At 46.9% G+C, this 12970-nt stretch overlaps 1 protein-coding gene across 1 annotated transcript in view; it reads left to right on the forward strand.

Annotated features, from left to right (window-relative positions):
- Nucleotides 1-12607, forward strand: part of Psen1 (presenilin 1) — a 49947-nt gene extending 37340 nt beyond the window's left edge. Inside the window, exons 8-12 of the mRNA XM_032908099.1 lie at nucleotides 2749-2847; nucleotides 3406-3492; nucleotides 5216-5392; nucleotides 6357-6475; nucleotides 7992-12607. Of these exons, the coding sequence (XP_032763990.1) occupies nucleotides 2749-2847; nucleotides 3406-3492; nucleotides 5216-5392; nucleotides 6357-6475; nucleotides 7992-8147 (638 nt within the window). The 3' untranslated portion in view covers nucleotides 8148-12607. The remainder of the gene's footprint in view (nucleotides 1-2748; nucleotides 2848-3405; nucleotides 3493-5215; nucleotides 5393-6356; nucleotides 6476-7991) is intronic.
- Nucleotides 12608-12970: the final 363 nt, after the last annotated feature.

Below are 12970 nucleotides of genomic sequence, written 5' to 3' on the forward strand. Positions count from 1 at the left end.
TTTTCTTCTCAAGTTTTTACTTGATGTGTAGTGTGTTGCCTGTAAGTGTGTCTGTGCACTCTATGCACGCCTTATGCCTGCAGAGGCCAGAGGAGGGTGTCGTATTTCCTCAATTCATTTTCAAGTTCAGAATCATACAGCAACTTCAGTGGAATCACCCTTTAAAGATTAACTTTGTCCTGCTGTGTGTGCACACCTGTAATCCCAGCACTTGGGAGGTAGAGGCAGGAGGACCAGGAGTTTCAAGGCTAGTATCCATGGCTAGTATAGTAAGTTTCAGACCAGCCTGGGCCTCTTTAAACCCTGTTTTCAAAAAAACATTTTTTTAATTAAATAAGTAGTAAACTGTTAGAGGTAGTAATGTCCACCTCCCATCCCAACATTTGGGATCACAGATGAAGTCAGGAGAATTAAAAGTTCAGCCTAGGCTATATTTTGAGAGCCTGTCTGGATTCTGAGAGTGAGGTTTACATTTGTAAAATAAGCCCAGCGCCTGTTTGTTTATTGTATTTGAAGTTAAGTCTACAGGAGACCTATGGGCAGAGCCCAAAACTCGTGTAAAAACCCATTATTTCAGCTGGTGGCACAGGCCTTTAATCCCAGAACTTGGAAAGCAGAGGCAGGAGGATCTCTGAGTTTGAGGCCAGCCTGGTCTACAGAGCAAGTTCCAGGACAGCCAGGGCTACACAGAGAAACTGTCTAGAATAAAACAAAACAACAACAAAAATAAATTTTAAAATATTAAACATACATTTTAACAGCTGCTGTGACATGGGTCCTGAAAAGTCACAATGATACTCCAGCCATAGTAACCGGGGACTGACTTTACCCTCCACTCTCGCCCCACATGAAAGCCAGAGACTAGTCAGAGACTACTCAGTGGTCACCGTTTTAGAGCATGCTCCTTCGTCACTGTTCAAACACTAGTGTGTGGTGACCTGTAACTGAAAACTCATCTCCCTTTAACTGACGGAGAAAAACCTGGGGACTAGAACTGAGCCAGTTCTGTTGTATACCTGAGCATCTAGTCAGGGTGAGAAAGCCGTACTCTACCCCTCACCTCCTGTAACGTCATCTTACTGATGTTTTGTAAATCCTCCATGTAAGCCTGCTTAGGAATGCTGCTGTGAGTTAGGGAGATGGCTCAGCCAGTGAAGGACTTAGTACCAAGCCTGACAACATGAGGGACTCTAGGAGCCACAAGATGATAGGAGAGAACCAATTCCTGCAAGTTACGCATGCACACACCCTTGTTCGTGTGAGAAAGCACAATAAATAGTGTGATTCAGAATGCCACCCTGCCGATCAGCGAGGTGGTAATCATAGGGTTTTGGTTGCTAAGAAGCTTAAAGGTTACAGAGGTAAATTGTTTGCCTGGCTGCTTGCATGTGGCTTGACCTAGAGTCTGAATTCCAAGCCCATGTTATTCTCTCCATGACCCTCAGCCTCTGCTCGCAGCACAGGGGAGACCTTGGTCTTCTGAGTGTGGACGAGCTGGGCACCCAGTGTTTACATAGTGACTCTCAACCTGCTGCTTACAAAGTCTCGAGGAGTTTTGTCAGAAGTGGTCTGAAACCTTTTAAGTAAATTAATTTTTATTCATTTTAATTGCCCTAAAAATAACTGAATCTATTCACTTCAAGATTCTATAAGGGGAAACATGTCATAGAACCAAAATAGTTACAGGATGTGGGAGCTTTAAAGCAGCTGAAGATCTCATTAGTTGCTAGTACAGGAAATCTTGCTTTTTCACTCAAACATATAAATGGAAGTGTAGCGGAGAGTGGGGCCGCCGTGCTATTGTTACGGTTCTACAGAGAGTGACAGCAGCTGTCCAGTCCCCTTACTGTTTTATACCTGTTGGATATGTTTAAATATTTGACGTTATTTTCTGCATTTCTGTAACATAGAAAATGAAAGAAAAATTGGAGAAAATGGTGTTAGAACCAGACATAATTTAGGCATATCACTGTTTCTCTGAGGTCAGTGTTTAGCACCACCATATGTTCTGAGACGTAAATATCTGTGAAGCACCTTACTTGACTGGAAACTGAGGAAATATTAAACTTTATCATGCACAGAGCTATCATTTCATTTAAATTTGTTGCTCTCTTACTGCAAATTCCTTAATTATGGGCAATTAAGAGCTGGAAAGAGAGTCTCATTTCTTTCCTGAGCTGTTTCAACCAGCTTTCTCTGTGGTGCTGGGGAATGAGTGCAGGCCTCACACGTGCTGTGCACGTGTGTTACAACAGCACATCCCCATTTGCACTGTCTGTGAAGAAAGGACACTCTCTTCCACTCTGCTCTTGTTATTTCAAAACGTTTGATATTTGGAATAAAGTGTCTATTTGTAATTTATAGGTAAATTTTTTTTAAAAATAGCTCCCTCCCATCTCTGCTTGTTCCAGAATGAGAACTCTAGAGTAGTTCTGTCTTGCTGTCTCTGCCTCTTTCCCTCAGGCTAAGAAGAGTCGTGTCTAGACCCCAGTAATCATATACCGTAGACTGAGCTCATAGCCGTGAGGCCAGAGTATAATTTACACGGCCTTCTGAGGGCTCTGCCTTACTTTGTTTAGCTTGCTTTTTCTCTTAGCTGCTTAACTGCAAATATTTTCATTTTTACCCAACATTTTTAAAGAAAACATTAGATTTGTTTTCTCAGGAAGTGCTCCCTTGTGTATATCTGTTTATACATTTTAGTCAGTGTATTTTACTGGGTGTCTTTTTTTATTTTTCTCTTTCTAGATTTGGTGGCTGTTCTGTGCCCCAAAGGTCCACTTCGTATGCTGGTCGAAACAGCTCAGGAAAGAAATGAGACTCTCTTTCCAGCTCTTATCTATTCCTGTAAGTATGCTGGACCACAGAGGTCAGAAGTCAGAAGAGAGCATTGGATCCCTGGAACTGAATTTATGGATGGTTCTGAGCCACCATGTGGGTGCTGGGAATCAAACCCAGGTCCTTTACAAGAGCAGTACATTCATGGCTCACCCCTAAGCCATCTCTCCAGCCCCAGTACATTCAGTTGTGTTTGTTTCTTTTTTTCTAAGATTTATATACTTATGTATATAAATTATATGTATATACTTATTATACATGAGTACACTGTAGCTGTCTTCAGACACACCAGAAGAGGGCATCAGATCCCATTACAGATGGTTGTGAGCCATCATGTGGTTGCTGGATTTAAACTCACGACCTCTGGAAGAGCAGTCAGTACTCTTAACCGCTGAGCCATCTCTCAGCCCCGTGTGTTTGTTTCTTAACCTGCAATCTTCTGTTGTTTTAACCCTGAGTTACTTCTGCACAAAGACCAGTGTTTTCTGTAGAGAAGTAATGGCCTCGTGCTTGCTAGAGAAGTGCCGTGGGTTTGAGAACTTACCTCAGCTTTGTCTTCCTCAACAGCAACCATGGTGTGGTTGGTGAATATGGCTGAAGGAGACCCAGAAGCCCAAAGGAGGGTACCCAAAAACCCCAAGTATAGCACACAAGGTAGGTGGTGCTCGTTTGTAAATGCCCTAATTTTCAGGTTCATTATCATTTGTAGATAAATAATTGAAATGATGAAGAAATAATCTCAGTCTTCTTTGGTCACACTCTCCTTGCTAAAGCTCAGGGCCAGAGTTTGCCTGCCATTTGAGAAGCCTGAGATGTAGGGAGAAGGGTGATAATCAAAGCTGTCACAGAGAATCTCCTAGAGAAACTGGTTATCCCCAGTAAATGCACATAGGACTATTCAAGGAGCTGAAATTCCCCAAGATACTGTGAGTTCAAGGCTAGCCTTGACTGTGTGGAGAGATCTTGTCACCAAAAGGTGTGGGAGTGGGGACAGGGCATCTCTTGTCCAGTATGTCCAGGGTAACGGAAAACATGTGGTGGGAGGCGTGTAACGAAGTCAGTATTTCAGTGGACTTGATAATGCTGGTGACCAAGGCCTGGGGGTACTGCAGAAGACAGTGGGACAACATCATCAGATGCTCAGTCAGAAACAAGTGAAGAACAGTGTGCTGTAAACTAAAGCAGAAAGGAGTTTTCTTAGAAAGTTGAAAAAGAAAATTAAGATGACAGGCCTAATTAAGGCTTTTGGCCTAATTTAAAATAAATTTTTATTTATGTGTATACATATGTGTTTATATTTATGTATTTGAGTGTTTTGCCTTGTGTGTATGTAGTACACATGTACTGCTAGTAGCTGGAGGTCAGCAGAGGAAATCAGATCCCATGGACTTAGGTGCTTGTGAACCACCATGTTGGTACTGGGAACCAAACCCACGTCCTTTGGAAGAGCCATCTCTCCAGCCACAAGTATCATATTAAACTAAAGAGAAGTTGTGGTTGTTTGCTTAGTCAGGGTTACTATGGGGTCAAAAAACACCATAGATAAGAAACTTGGGAAGAAAGGGTTTATTCAGTTTACTCTTCCGCATCCCTCTTCATCAGCAAAGGAAGTCAGGACAGGAACTCAAATAGGACAGGGACCTGGAGCCGGGGGCTGAACTGGAACCATGGAAGGGTGCTGCTTACTGGCTTGCTCCCCACGGCTGCCTCAGCCTGCTTTCTTAATTTCTTGAACCAGTACCGCCAGCCCGAGGATGTCCCGCCCACGGTGGGTGGGGCCTTCCCCACCAATTACTAATTAAGATATGCCCTGTAGGCTTGCGTACAGCTCCAACTCTGTCTGTGGAGGCCTTTTCTCAATTGTTCCTTCCTCTGTGATGACTCTAGCTTGTGACAAGTTGGCGCAGTAGCCAGCACATTGTTTGTTATATGAGAAAGTGTATGTTTGGTAAGTTGACAAATGCTGACCAACCACTGGGTGTTTGCTCAATGTTTTCCTAAGCTCTGGGGAGAGAGGACTGAACAAGATGTTTCCTGTTGGTTCACAAGGGTGCAGGCTCTTCACAGTTCCTGCTGTACCACCTTTGACATACTGTTGTCCTCAACTGTCACTTCCTGTAGTCCTGACAGTTGCAGTGCTGGGCCTATATCCAGACAGGGAAGATGGAAGCCATTTCTTCCTTCCGTAGAAAGAGGACATGAAGGGGAAAATGTCAGCCCTCCAAGACAGTGCCACACCCCAGCTTCTCAGTTGTAGCGTGTACATGGAGAAGAGGAATGGAAGAGTCAACATGCTTGCCTTAGCTGAGACCCCGCCCTCTGGAACATGGAGGGGTGAGCTAAGGACTAGCGCTCTAATTAACCTTCTCTCTTAAAGGAGCAGAGAGGGAGGAGACACAGGACACTGGCACTGGGAGCGATGATGGTGGCTTCAGTGAGGAGTGGGAGGCCCAAAGAGACAGTCACCTGGGGCCTCATCGCTCCACTCCTGAGTCAAGGGCTGCTGTCCAGGAACTTTCTGGGAGCATCCTCACTACTGAAGACCCGGAGGAAAGTACGTGCATCGTCTCGGTCTGAAACCACGGGTTTCTTTAAGGGCAGTATTATCTGCCTCTCAGTACACTGAGTTGTTGTGGGGAAATAGCTTATTCAGGTGTTTGCCACACAAGCATGAGGGCCTGAGCTTAATCCCTCTCCAACGCTCACATTTAAAAAAAAAAAAAAAAAAAGGTCAGCACAGCCTCATACACCTGTGATCCCAGCACTGGGCAGGTAGAGACAGGAGGACTCTGGGCTTGCTGACCAGCCAGTCTACCTGAATCCATTCCTGCTCTGTGTGCTGTGCTGTCTCCAAAACTAAGCTACAGAATGATTCAAGAAGACACCAGGCATCAACAGATGGCCTCTATGTACTGTGTACACACAGAACACGAGCCCTCAGTGCCCCTCTTTGAATACATGTACACAAGGGAGACAGACAGACAGACACAGAGAGAGAGAGAGATGAATTAAGATGTTAAGCAGATAATGCCCAGCTGTGCGGGGAGGTGGGTAATGAGACTCCAGAGTCACACAGAATCTAAACCTCCTGGTGTAGAAAGAACAGAAGATAAAGAGGATGGTCCTTCTGAGGCCTAAATTGGATATATTGTTTATTGACTTCTTCTTCAGTGTGGGACTGTGTTTTTTGATTCATTTGGCCTTGTTTTTTTCAGACAAAGTGTCACCATGTTGCCCAGGTCTCACACTCCTGGTCTTAAACTCTCCTCCTACTCAGACTTCTGAGTAGCTCAGATTGCAGGTTCGTGCCACCATGCCCAGCTTGGGACCAGATATTTGAATTATGAAGTCACAGAGTTGGGTGTGGTGGTACACACTTGTAGTCCTAGGGCTTGAGTGACTGAGGCAAGAGGTTCACAAGTTCAAGGCCAGCCTAGGCTACATAACAAGACCTTGTCTGGAAAAAAAAAAAAAAAAAGCACAGGAAACAATGACAAACTTAATCTTTCTTCTTTTAGGAGGAGTAAAACTTGGGCTGGGAGATTTCATTTTCTACAGTGTTCTGGTTGGTAAGGCCTCAGCAACCGCCAGTGGGGACTGGAACACAACCATAGCCTGCTTTGTAGCCATATTGATCGTAAGTATATGCTGACAAAAGCTGTCAGAACTGACTGACTCTGCATGCCTTTATGATAATTTTCTTTTAAGTGTGTTTGTGCACATATATTATGGAAGTTGTGTGACAGAGGACAATGTTTTTCCTTCTACCTGAGGCAGGGTTTCTCAGAGAACAACTTTTGGGAGTTGGGGCTCCCCTTCCACCTAAGGGAGGGTCTCTGTTTTTACCGTGAGACGTGCACTCCAAGTAGCTTCTGGCCTATTCTAGTTTCCCATCTCCAAAGCAATGCTAGGATTACAGGTGAGGCCCACTACATCCAGCTCTTTACAGAGTTCCAGGGATCTAACTCAGGTGTTCAGGATCGGGGGCCACGCGCCTCTACCCGCCCAGCCATCTTTCCAGCCCCGAGAAGTCTCTTCTGACTCAAGGCAGGCGAAGAACTCCAATCCCTTGAGAAGCTTTTTAACAATGGACAGTCAGAGCCTGCTGATCTCTCCCCACTCTGGCCACACATTAAAACCAGCCAAGCTACCAGCCTAGCTATGTCTTTCCTGCGAAGTGTATCGCTGAGGCTTAAAGAATGGGCGCACCATGGGCTTGCTGTGTTCTCCTTGCATACTAGCTCGGGTCTCAGTCCTGTGCTCATCTCTGTCCCCCCCTTGGGTAATTAGTTTTGAGTAGTTCTTAAGAGTTCTCCGGGAAACTGAGTATTTCTCATTAGAAATCACTGTGGGCCAGGAGTGATGGTGCACACCTGAAATCCCAACGCCAGGGAAGCAGAGTTTGTGAGCCTGGTCTACAGAGTGAGTTCCAGGACAGCCAGGACTACACAGAGAAACCCGAGAGAGAGAGAGAGAGAGAGAGAGAGAGAGAGAGAGAGAGAGAGAGAGAGAGAGTGTGTAGGACTAGGACTCAACAAAGACTGTCCTGATCAGTGGTTTTACATCTGATGTACAACCTGTAGCGTGCTTGCCTTGGGACGGCAGGTATGGAGTGAGAGGGGCTAGCCCAGGGCATAATCCCAAGTTCCATCTTGCTTATGATGGCTGTGGCTTTCAAAACTGACTTAGAAAGCTGGGTGTGTTGGCCTGCACCTTTTAATCCTGGTGGCATTCTGGAGGCACAGGCAGGTTGACCCATGAGTTCAAAGCCAACCTTGGTAAGTTCTAGGTTGCATAGTGAGATCCTATGTCAAAAACAAAAATCTGACTTACTAATGACACATGAACTGTTCCTTGCTGCTCGGAGTTGGGGCATACAGTTCAGGTGTGAGAATGCCCGCATAGTCCAAAGCCCTGCGGTCAACCTCTAACCACATGAAACAGGCACCGTGGCACGTCCCAGCACTATGGAGAGGAGGAGGAGGGTCAGAAGTTCAAGGTCCTCCTTAGCTGTGTAAGGGATTTGAAGCCAGCTTGGTTGCGAGGCATCATGGTACACTCTTACATCCTGGCACTTAGGAGACTGAGGGAGGAAGGTAACTCGTCTGCCCAGTCTGGGTTGTGTGTGTATAAATGAGCCTCTGTCTCCACAGGGCCTGTGCCTTACGTTACTCCTGCTCGCCATTTTCAAGAAAGCGTTGCCGGCCCTTCCCATCTCCATCACCTTCGGGCTCATTTTCTACTTTGCCACGGATTATCTCGTGCAGCCCTTCATGGACCAACTTGCATTCCATCAATTTTATATCTAGCATTTCCACACTCAGACCATGGATGATTCTTCTTTGATTATCAGAAAAACAAAAACATAAAGCAAACCTGGGCAGGGCATGGATGATTGTCCTGTGTCAGCCAACAAAGTCACGACTCCAGCTTGGCTTTGACCGCTTCCTTCCGGTTTCCCCAGCCACCTGCACTACTGGACTTGGGAAGGAAGTAACTACAGAAGACGGTTTCCAACACTTGTCATTGCATCGGACGATGTCACTCAGTGAAGAAACTACCAGGCTGAGAGACAAGGACGAAGTGTGCTGGCCGAGAAGCTGCTGGGCTCTACCAGCACTTTGACCCTTGGACATGGAGATTGACCAGCGCTGGGAACTCTCAAGAGGTTAAATGAAGTGAAGTGAGCCAAGCAGAGCTGCCGTCTTCCATGCCATGTTGGAAATAAAACATGCCCTAGCTGAGTCCTGCACTGTCCAGGAGGTTCTGTGCAGAGGTGGCACTGGACCCAGGTCCCCGCAGTCTCCTCTGCTGCCCACTTGTAAGTTTAAATAAGGATGCCACCCCACCCAAGCCCCAACCCTGTCACATCAGTGACTTTGACCATTTTTGCTCTCAAGCACTGACTCTATTATCTGTGGTTGCCATTTCTTCCCAAGGCCAGTCTGGATGAATTTGGGGTGGCTTTATCCTGAGAGTTGTAATCTCAGGTTCCAAAGTCTGTACTTCTCTTGAAATGATGGAACTATTTCTCAACAGTCCCCTGTCATCCTTAAGTAACTTCTGGGTTTTCCACAAATTCCTCATTTTTAGACATACTTTAGGTTTACTTTTGGCCTGGATGCTTCCTCTCCCTGTCTCTCTTGTCCCACAGCAGTTCCCTCTGACAGCAGACAAGGCAGCTCTGGGAGGGAGCCAGTGGCCCTGATAACCCAGGGGGTACCTCATGTGATGCAAATACTCCGTGTCAATCAAGCAGTGCAGTGAGCCGTGCTGCCACAGCTCCCTGGACGGCAAACAGGATGTATGCCCAAAGAATTAAAGTGACGGGTAGCTGGTGAAGCGCTCTCTGTCCTGACTGTTCTTTTGTCACCGCAATCCACTGTCAAGGACAGAATTTAAAACTAGGGGCTGGGGGACAGCTCCAAATACAATGCCTGTCTTGCCCTCGGCCCAGTCCCCAGCATTGGGGGGAAAAAAATAAAACCACAAGATTTAAATTAATGTCTAGTGCTGGTAGTTGGTCAGTTCATGAATCAGTTGTGTCTAAAAAACCAAGGGTTTGGAGAAAAGCTGTTTGTTGGTTAGCCGTGAAAGAACCTAGACGCAGGACTTAAACCAGTCGCCAAGAGGAAAGACGGGCCTCCCACGGCCATGGGGCAGAGTGAGTTAGCTGCTCAGGCACGTGTGAGGGACGAGGCTCTGCTTCCTCAGGAGCCGTAGAAGAGCGGCCTCACTCTCGCTTCTGGTCTGTCTGCCTCTTCTCTCATCTCAGTGCTCCATTGTGTGGTGCGAGCAGTGGCCATGCTGCTGAGTTTACAGTGAGCATGGGTGCTGTGGACCTGTCAGGCTGAGCAGTAGTCCCTTGTACCTGTGGCAGCCACCTCAGCCAGGACACCAGCTGGTAAGACTTGAGAAACTAGTGTGGCTCAAGCAAGGACACTGGCTTTCTCTCCCAGCCTATCCTAGGAACCACTTTGAGGGTTAGGATACTTATTTTGGGTCACACAGTTGTGCTGTTGATCTAGCCCGGGGGCTTTGGGCATGCTAGCAAGTGAGGCCTGGAGTGATCCAAGGATTTGACCTTAGTAGTCTAGTAGTCCCCTCTGGTGAGGCGGAGACAGGCAGGTCCCTGGGCTTACTGGCCAGTCAGCCCAGCCCCATCCAGGTTTAGGCCAATGAAGAGCCCTATGTCACAGAGCAAGGTGGACAGCTCCTGAGGAACGACACACGGAGGAGCTGAGGGCGAGCTTTGGGAGAGCTTGGTACATGCAACATCCTCGAGGCCCTGCGCTCATTTCCCAGGCTGTGTTTAAAGAATATGAACCCAGACAGAATCATCTCGGCTGAAGAAGAGAGCCTTGTAGGGAGGAGAGGGGCTTGTGCTAGAAGGTTCTGCATTTTTATTATCAAGCATATGTGAGGTCAGCCCTGTGGTGCATGGGTTCTAAGGAGCAAACCAGGTCACTAGGTACCCTGTGGGCAAGAGCCACTAACCAGCCTGGCCACCTCACTAGCCCCTTTTCCTAAGACCTTGCCGCTCTCACACAGACAGCAGATGGGAAGTTTTAGTTTGAGGCACTTTTGCCAATCTCAGGTAGAGCAGTGTGTGTAAGGGTCCCAAGTGTGACGTGTGTTTAGTAACAAGAAGATATGGGCTGTGTTTGTGTGCAGGTGTTCAAGTCCAGGAGAGGAGTGGCCACAAGCCAGGCAACATCTGGAATAAAGCCACTGCCCCCACCTGCTTGGTGGGAAGAAATGTAGTAGCTTTAGGGCTTTGGTCCAATGCCTACAGGATATGGGGCATTTATGGGCAGTGCCAGCTGCAATCGAGGGGCTGGAGAGGAAGGGCGCTTCTTCCTGGTTTTGATTCTGCTGGGTTAAAGGGATCCTAGGTTCACAGCTTTCACACCGAATGACTAAATTTCTCCAAGAGGAAAAGAGAGAGCGAGCAAGCAAAGGACAGCAGCCAAATGTGATCTGTTAGAGAAAGTGTGCAAAAGACAAGAGCCAAAAGCAATCTATTGACTTCACCACGAAAGGAGCAAAGATCTGTGGTTTTTGCTTGCAAACTTCGCTTGAAAGTTTAGTGTCTTTTGTGATAGATGCCCAAGTGAAGAGTACATTTACTGCTTGGTCTGTCTGTGCTTTCACGCACATTAGATAGGGTCTCCCGTGTAGCCCAGGCTGAACTCAATTTAATGATCCTTCTGCCTTCACCTTACAAGTGCTGGGCGTCACAAGACATGGACCATCATGCCAAGTTACATCTATGTACATACATACACATATGCATATATATATTATATTTCTGCACAGAGCATGTGCCTACATGAGTTAACAGCAAGTGGTTCTCTCCTCCCATCATGTGGGTTCCAGGAACTGAACCCAGGTCCTCAGGCTTGGAGGTGCATGCTTCTACCCACTGAGCCATCTGGCTGGGCCTATGGATATTCCTGACCCTAACTTGTTGAATGTGAAATTGATGCTAACTGCCAAATAAGGTCTTCCAAGATCGGGCTTCTATTGGGAGGCTCTGTCTCTGACCCTCAGAGCCAGGCTTTGTGATCTAACCCTGGAAGAAAAGCTGAGGGGTTTATTCAGTCTCCTGAGTGATTGGCTTGGTGCTGCAGTCTCACCTGCCCTCTTCCTACCTCTTTCCCTCCCTCCCCTCCCCCCTTTCCCTTCTGTTTCTTGTTCTTTCCTCTTCTCCTTTCTGAAAGAAACCCCAGGCTCTTGCCAGACCCACTCTAGAGCAGAGGATGATCTTGAACTTCTGTCCTTCTACTTCCACATCCCAAGTTCTGAGATCACTCACATGCACCCCTGTGCCCAGTTTATTCTATGCTGGGGATCAAACCTGGGGCTGTGTGCATGCTAGCTAAGCACTCAACCATCTGAGCTACACCCCCGGACCCCACCCATCCTGACTTCTCTCAACTCCTGAGGCTTACAGAGTGAGTGCTGTTAAGGGGACCTCATTCCTTCAGAAGCCCCCCTAGTTAAGTGAGCTTTTGAGTGGTCTATGCAGATCAGCCTGGGCCACCTCTCCTCACTCCCTGTGGGTCTTTAATGCTGAATTTGAAGACAATTTGGAAACTGGACATTTGCATTCACCCTTGGGATGGAAATAATGCCATTTCTTGACGATAAGTTAGAGTCTTAAGAGCAGCCCGGGGGTCTTGTGTCTTTCTCCAAACCTGGGCAGTTCTACAAAGGCACACCAAAGGAAAGGCACTGGTGTTCCTTGCAGCCCTTCTTGATGGTGCCATCCAGATACCTGTGGGCTGTCCCATCTCAGGGTCTTCTGCACCTCATCGGTCCACTAGGCTGCTAGAAACCCCCACTCTGCATATTGCAAAGCACAGCCTGGTGCTGAAATGTACCCTTTCTTGACTGTCAAAGCCATTTAATGGGCGTTTGGAGGAGCAATGTGCCTTTGAGGATGCAAGTGTCCCCTTGGGCCCTAGAGTATAGAGCTTACACATGTCTCCCTAGCAGGAAGGATTTCCCCGAAAGCACTTCTATTCAAATACAGACTTGTTGAAGGCCACTGCAGAGTGGCAGTGCCAGGGTGAGAACTTCTGAGGGGTTCTTTACTCTCACATGGTCACAGCCTGGCTTCTACCATGGGTACTACTTTGTACATAACACTGTGAATACAACTTTTTAAATAAATACCTTTCAAACTCTTGGGAAGCTATAATTTTGATAGATGATTGCAGATTTTCCTGTATTTGTCAAATGAATAAAGAATGCATGAGCCTAACCTGCTTGTTTTCTTCCGAGAAACACTGGGATGTGAAGGCCTGTGCACTGGCTCGCAGATGCCAAGACACTTTGAAACGTGATGCTCTCTGCTGATAACAAGGCAATGTGGGTTAGAGCAGAGCAACACCCAGTCTGCTCAGAACCGCTATTTATGGTTCTGTATTGTAGATCTGTAGCGCAGCAACTAAAGAGCAAACATTTGAGGAAAACATTGCATTTGTACCAAACACACGGACTACTTCCTCTTGCCATCTCCTAAATGAAATCACATCTATTACCAGCTGTCTCGTCTCCAGCACCGGGTTTTGGCTTTCGAGACATACACGGCCTCATTGTGTAGCCCAGGCTGACTTCAAGCTCA

The sequence above is a fragment of the Rattus rattus genome, chromosome 7 (assembly GCF_011064425.1).
Source record: "Rattus rattus isolate New Zealand chromosome 7, Rrattus_CSIRO_v1, whole genome shotgun sequence".
Taxonomy (NCBI): domain Eukaryota; kingdom Metazoa; phylum Chordata; class Mammalia; order Rodentia; family Muridae; genus Rattus; species Rattus rattus.